The 6793-nt window shown below is 39.0% G+C and overlaps 2 protein-coding genes across 2 annotated transcripts in view; one reads left to right on the top strand and one right to left on the bottom strand.

Annotated features, from left to right (window-relative positions):
• The first annotated feature begins 569 nt into the window (after positions 1-569).
• Positions 570-3828, top strand: plekhb1 (pleckstrin homology domain containing B1). Its single transcript, XM_014003970.1, has 6 exons — positions 570-825; positions 1672-1824; positions 2132-2234; positions 2304-2343; positions 2411-2501; positions 3503-3828. Exons 1-6 carry the CDS (start codon positions 789-791, stop codon positions 3634-3636), a joined length of 558 nt encoding a protein of 185 aa, XP_013859424.1. The 5' UTR covers positions 570-788; the 3' UTR covers positions 3637-3828.
• Positions 3829-4265: 437 nt separating this feature from the next.
• Positions 4266-6793, bottom strand: part of LOC106514613 (lathosterol oxidase) — a gene marked incomplete at its 5' end in the record, with an annotated part of 7646 nt that continues 5118 nt past the window's right edge. Inside the window, 3 exon segments of the mRNA XM_014003969.1 lie at positions 4266-5280; positions 5394-5494; positions 5581-5713. Of these exon segments, the coding sequence (XP_013859423.1) occupies positions 4828-5280; positions 5394-5494; positions 5581-5713 (687 nt within the window). The 3' untranslated portion in view covers positions 4266-4827.

Genomic DNA, 6793 nt, shown 5'->3' with positions numbered 1-6793 from the left:
ACTTATTTTCATTTAAATATTTATAAATTAAAACACATGACTCTCTATTCTAACTACACAACAACCTGGACTGTAAATTGTTTGTTGCGGTTTAAAGGATTTTATCTGCAGATGGTTAATAATAAACAATCAGTTTGAGGCATGGGTGTCCAATTTTGTACTGTTCTGCATGTTTTCCTGATTTGCAAGCTCCAATACACCAGATTCAGTGAATATATTACCTCTTCATGTTCTGCAGAAGTCTGTTAATCACATCCAAACCAGGTGTGTTGGAGCTGAGAAACTTCTAAAACATGCCCCCAGATGTCTCATAAACAGATTCAGGTGACTCAGCAGCTGAGCTATAAAAAGCAAGTGATGTCACCAGCATCCTCTCTTATACCTGACCCGTAGTCTGTGAGCTTAATCCTCATGTTGTTTTTTTTCAAGGCAGGAATTATTTTGTAAAACATACTGTGACATTCTTCTAATCAGAACCAGGATTGAGTCATGGTGGCATGTTGGAGGTCTGGTGCACGGTGAAGGGGTGKGGGGTGGGTCAATGCCAGTCCAGAACAAGTGAGGAGAGTCTAGACCTGCAGAGAGGGCGTGGTCTACCTAATCCAGAAGAATCCTGTCAGCCTCAGAACCAGATTTAAGAACCTCACAGACTGAGGGGAACGTAAACAGACACAAAGCAGACACTCAAAATCAAATTCTGTTTTAAATCGTGCATTTCTATTTTTTCCTGTTGCTTTTGCTGGATTATTTTTAATCTGAGGGGAGAAACCAGGCTGCAGATTAGAAACATGGCGCTCCTGAAGTCAGGCTGGTTGTGGAGACAAAGTAAGTCAACATTTCATGTTTGAACTGATTTTTTTTTATTTTGTTGCATAAATCAGTTTTTGTTATGAGGAATAAAAAAAACTAACCAATAAAATTTTAGCATTTTAGTTTTTATTATTTTTAAGCAGGAGTGTTTACAGAATGGTAAATGTAAGGTGTGACCATTTCACAAAAGATTTTTGTTTATATTTTCTAAATTTCTGGACGTATGTTTGTGCTTTTATTGTGTTGTTTCAATGCTGACCTCTGGGGTTGCGTTCTCACCAAGTGCAGGAACAAAACATTGAATTAAAATAAATAAAAAAAAGTCAACAATCAAAATGTTAAAGCAAGAACCTTTTACAAAAAAATCAGGAGCTTCATTTTGGATTTCTCAGCAATAAACATTTAAAATATATATTTTTAATAATAAATAAAACAGACTATCTTATCATAATTCATCACATCGGCTCTTATAACCCTGATGTATTTTTCATTCTCATTTCTGCTTTTCAAAACTTATTTACAATTCGAACCTTTCTTCATGTCGGAGTTTGAAAAAATTTTCTAGAAACTTCACCCTCTGTAGATTATAATCCAATTAATGGTCCTCAGCTGTGAGTTTAAGTGGCTTAAAGGTCATCAGAACCTGCTGGTAAAAAACATTACACTTGAAAACACAACAACAAAAACATCATTTGACTCTTGGAAGAAGGTAACTGAATACTGAGAAGGCAAATTTAGTTCTTTTTCACTCATTTCTCTGTCCAGCATTTGTTTGTTTTCAGGGGAATCTTAGTTTTTTCAGGCCTTTGGTGCAGCGTTCTGAAAAGCTGGCACTTTCCCGCACATCCCTCTGTTCTGCAGCTGCCGTCCTGAAACGCTGGAAGTTAAACTGGTGCGACCTCTGGATCGACGGCAGCCTCTGCTTCTACAAGAACGACACAAGGAGAGAGCTGGAGCAAAGGATCGGCCTGAAGACGGCGAGCATCGACGTTCGGTCCGGCCTGGAATGTGGAGGTACATCGCAGAAGATTGGTTTGTTGGCCAATACTATGCTAATTCTCAGCTGTGTGGCTAAAATATAGCCTTGTGAAATTGGAGTTAGCATTAGCAGTTATCTTTGGGACAATCAATGTTTTTGTGGATCGCTCTTGGCTACAATCACAAAATTTCAGCTCAATATTTCTTAAGACATTTAAATTAAAGCCGTTTGAAATCCAGTTGTTTTATTTATACGTGCCCCCCTAAAACCACCTTGGCCACCCCTGCGCCAACATGTCTAGCTCCGCCCCTGCTAGCAGGAAGGTTTGCTTTCTGTTCGCAGGTGTGACTCCACCTGAGAGCAACCCCAGGGAGAACCTGATCGTGGTCCATCTCAGAGACGGCTCAACACTCAACCTGTGTGCCAACAGTGAAGACGAGGCTCTGTAGGTGTCAGAACCACCTGGTTTCCCTTCAAGGCTTTAGCAGAACTTCATGTGTGATTCTTTTTTCAGGGCCTGGAAGCTGACCCTGCTGGAGACCAGGAGGAACCCGGTGAGTTCTCGGTGAACCTCCTCACCTCCGTCCACCTCTGTGATTAAACAGTCTTCCTCTCGTCCAGGTGTTTGTGTACGACCCGTATGATGACTCGTACCAGGCCGTCCCCCTGAACTCCTACCACACGGTCTACATCACACCTGGAGCAGGACCAGGTGAGTCAAAGACTTCACACATGAATATTTATGTGCTGTTTACCTCCAGCTCGCTGACAGATCAAACTCTAAAATAAAACAGGAGATTTGGCAGAAATTACTCTCAAATCAGAGATATTATCACTAATAACTGTTAGGATTATAATTTTAGGAATTTGTCTTGTTGTCACAGTTTGACTTTAGAGCAGAAACACCTGTCCTGAAAATAAGCTTGACAGCAGGTGAATTTGATGAAAAAAGAAAAAAGTGCAGCTGATTTGGTGCTGTCCTACAGATGAGGATTAAGGCCACAGAGAAAAAAAAACTCAGAATTCTGAGATCAAAATCAAAATTCTGAGTATAAAATCAGAATTCTTGTTTTTTTCCTTATCCTATTCCAGACTTTCCTCATCACTGCCTTAGAAAAATACAAGTTTAATACGTAAATTTGTTATGTTTGTTAAACCACACGATACACCTAAATTATCTAAGTGTATCTAAATATTTAATGTATTTTCACCTCTTATTTGATATAAGTTGTCCTTTTCTTCTCAAATGTTTATATTATGATTTTTTCTTCTTTCTGCCTCCTTTCATTAAGTGTGATTTTTACCCTCTTTGTTGTGAATAATTTTTTTTAAAAATTTAAATTAAATGAATGAATTGAAAGTGAATCTGATGAACTTTCTATTTGAAATTATGACTTTTTTCTCTCAGATGTCTTTTTTTGACTGAGTCCTCAAATCTCCTGAAAGGCACTTTTGAAATAATGTAATATAAAGTGGTTATTTTGATCAAACAACACTTCATTGTTTTTACTTTCACTACTTTTCCTTTAAACATAAAACTAAGCCTTGTCTAAATGTATGCAACCTGTTTTTAAGCAACATCTGGGTGAGAAAATGTGGAAAGCGAAGGGTTAACCCTCATCAAAGAACAATCCACCTCCTGCAGAATAATGTGGCGGACCCGACAGCCGAGGCATTAAATATAAATGTGGCCCCTCTGTTGTTTGGTTCCAGGAACCCAGCAGGTGGTCGTTCACAGGGATCCCTTTGATGGCATTGCAGAAAGCGTGGCACTGGGATTACTGGCGGGTGTGGCGGCGGGAGCGGCCATGAGGTCCTTCCTCTGGATGCCCTTCTTCTTCTGCTGACGACACCGAGACCAGAACCTCTGAGAGCTGGACCCTCAGCGTAGAGAAGCTTCTTTTTTTTTTTAAACATTTTGCTTTGGTTCGTCTTTTTGCCTGTTGTGCGCTCAGGTTTTTGCATTTTGCTGCACATCAATGAACTTTTCTAAAGAAAAATTGTGAATTAATAGAAATAAAGTTTCAATTTGCTCCTGATTGACTTGTTTTATGTAACGCAGCAGAAAACGGCACCGCGTTGTAGCTGCATAGAACAAAGTGAAAGCCACAGACGTGTAGCATAGTCTTCATCAGCAGGCGGGGGTCCTCCTGCTGTGGGGACGTATACAGGCTCAGTGGGTGGGTTTCAGCTCGCTTCAGGCTTTAAGATGAAAAGAAGTTCCTCCTGTGGATGAAAAGTGTGTAATGTGGTCGACAGGTTGAAGAGAAACAACAGAAATGACTCATGAGTTTTCCACGATGTAACRGAGGTGAATTCTATATGTTGAGATGAAGCATAAGTAGAGTTAGCACAGCTTAGACCYAAAGAACACGAGGTGGTCTCAGTAAGTTCATTATCTGAACTGTTTTTTTAAATCAAATCAACCGTTTTATTCCCATGCGAGGTCAGAAATAAACCAGTGATTTTTTTTAACATTATTTTAATTTTTTCCATATCGACTAACAGACATGATTTAATTTATTTACAATCTTTGTATGAATTATTATAWATCAAAATAAGCACATATCCAGATCAATAGAACCAGAAAAGCAGGTTTGATAAGGATTTTCATCACAAAGAAAAAAAAAACATCTTTAAAAATGGCTGAAAGAGATTTAGTTTAGCTACTTCTTTTAACTTAACAAAAACAACTACATTGTGCAATTTTAAAGCTACTTTTTTGTAAAATTTAAGTAAAAAAATAATTGGATTTAAAGCTTTGAACTCAGTTTACCCGAAGATCTTTCTGTTGAACAGATGTTTATTTTAATGTCTACAATGTTTCTAATGTTTGACCACATCTCTGTTTTTTGTTCAAACTTTGCCTTGCTGCAGCTTCCTGCAGCTCCTCGAGTCTCTCAGCTGAATCCACAGCCCAAAACCTTTATTTGCCACCTCCCAGTTTGCACTGCGTTCTGAATTTAAAATCTTATTTGGCAAATATGAACTCAGATCATTGTGGGACAGTTTTTTTAGTCACTTCCTTTAACTCAACTCTACTCCTGCTTGCACGAGGCTCCTCTCTGAGCGAGTCCGTTCACCTTTGCCGTATCGTTACCGAGCTTTCCTTCTGCCTGAAGTTTCCGGATCAGGTCGAGGGGGCCTTTCCCCATCAGAGCCGACGGCTGCCTGTAGGAGCCGCCCAGCCGGTCCCACAGAGTGAAGTACTGGCCGTAGTTGAAGTCAAAGAAGAGGTGGTGGTCGGTGTGGTGGGCCGCRCCGTTGATGACGCTCGACAGGGCGCTGGGAACGCGGTAGTCGCCGTCGTGGATGGAGATGGTCCAGATGTTGACGAACACGTACAGAGCCAGGTAGAGCACCTTGTGGAGGGGGAAGAGGAAGGGGTAGATGTGGTACGGGAGGCCCTGCAGGAAGCCGTCCACCGGGTGGAAGGCGTGGCTGGCGAAGGGAGTGGCGATCTTCCAGACGTGGTGCGGTTTGTGAAACGACTGTCGGGGACGAGAACATGATTTTATCTTGTATTTAGTGATGTATATTTGATGAGAAGTACCCAAACGTTTGAAAACTGCTGCCTAAACGCAACAATCAGGAGTAAACACACCTTGTAAATAAGCTTATGGTGCAGGAAGCGGTGAACCCAGTAGATGCACATGTCGGTGAAAAACAGGAAGGAGATCATACTCAGGAAAAGCCCTGACCAACCTGGAAGAAAGGAGGTCAGTTCACCATCAGAGATGAAAAAAAAAAATTAAAATTAAGAAAACAGAAAATCAGACTGTAGGATTTACCCAACGGGGAGTCATCGACGCTGTCGTACAGTTTGCTGTATCCTCGAACTTCAGCGAAAAACAAGGCCACAGTGGGAACGCTGATGCAGGGCAGAGAGGTCATCGCATATTTGATTTCTCTKCGTACTTGATTCTGTGGAGCACAAGACTTTAAATCCCTGACCCCGACAATGTAGTTAAAATATCCTGTATACAACATGAGTATTACATATAATCACAGCTAGAAACACAAAAATATATGTGATCAGAAAAGCCTTGAAGTCCGGTGTGATTGAATAAAACACAAATGAATGTGTAGTCAATATGCTGTTTGTGTTTAACTGTTCTAAAAAGGTATGCTGTTGTGTCAGGAAACAGATTTTTTCTTTACTGTGTTCTTGAACGTGACTATGGTGGAACTAATACTTTTAGGCTTAGGCCAGTAATTTATGACTTACTTTAATGACCTAGGTTTTCATGACATGCTGTTTATCAGCAGAGAGAATGTGTAGGGGTTCTCCAAAGAGAAAATAAACATTTCCACTTGTCTTTGACTCTGGTTTTTAAAAGAAAAAAAAATCCTTTCTTAATAGACTTATTTTCTTTTCTTTAATAAACAGAATAATAATGTTCTTCATGTTTTGATTTATATTCTCTTTTTTAACTACAAGTTATCATTTTATAAATTAAAGTTGTCTAATGAGTTAATCTTTTGCATTGTTTTCAGGAAAACACACCATGAAAAATGGTTGAACTACCCCTTTAACTGTTTTACACAAAATGCTTGTTTAATCAACTATTATCTTACAGTAAAGCGATTGTTTTTCTTTTCACTATTCCATTTAATCAAAGTTGATTATGTTTTTATAACATCACTGAGTTATATTTTGAGATATGTTTACAGAAATAGTTGTGTTTAATCATAGAAAAAATATTTCTTAGATGTATTCCAGTTAAAATGATTCTTGAGCATTTATTGAATGACCTTTAGTCCATTTAACCTGTGTCAAAGTTACAATTTGTGGTCTCTAAATGCATGTGAACAAGTGTTTATATGGAAACCAAGTCTTCAGACTCAACATTCCTGTTTCTGCCTTTTCTAACTAACCTACAAATGATTAAAGTCAGAACAAGATTTGCTAACAACAATAATCATTCTCAGATAACACTTGTGTTTATCTTTGTGTTTTCCCTTGACCTACGATGAAATCTTGCTAAGATAACATATATATAT

The sequence above is a fragment of the Austrofundulus limnaeus genome, unplaced genomic scaffold (genome assembly GCF_001266775.1).
Source record: "Austrofundulus limnaeus strain Quisiro unplaced genomic scaffold, Austrofundulus_limnaeus-1.0 Scaffold21, whole genome shotgun sequence".
Taxonomy (NCBI): Eukaryota; Metazoa; Chordata; class Actinopteri; order Cyprinodontiformes; family Rivulidae; genus Austrofundulus; species Austrofundulus limnaeus.
This window is presented reverse-complemented; position numbering and strand designations above follow the sequence as displayed.

Coding starts and splice junctions, on each gene's coding strand:
- plekhb1 (XM_014003970.1), top strand. CDS start 789: ATGGCGCTCCTGAAGTCAGGCTGGTTGTGGAGACAAA. Junction 1,825..2,131: donor GTCCGGCCTGGAATGTGGAG/GTACATCGCAGA, acceptor TTCTGTTCGCAG/GTGTGACTCCACCTGAGAGC. Junction 2,235..2,303: donor AACAGTGAAGACGAGGCTCT/GTAGGTGTCAGA, acceptor TTCTTTTTTCAG/GGCCTGGAAGCTGACCCTGC.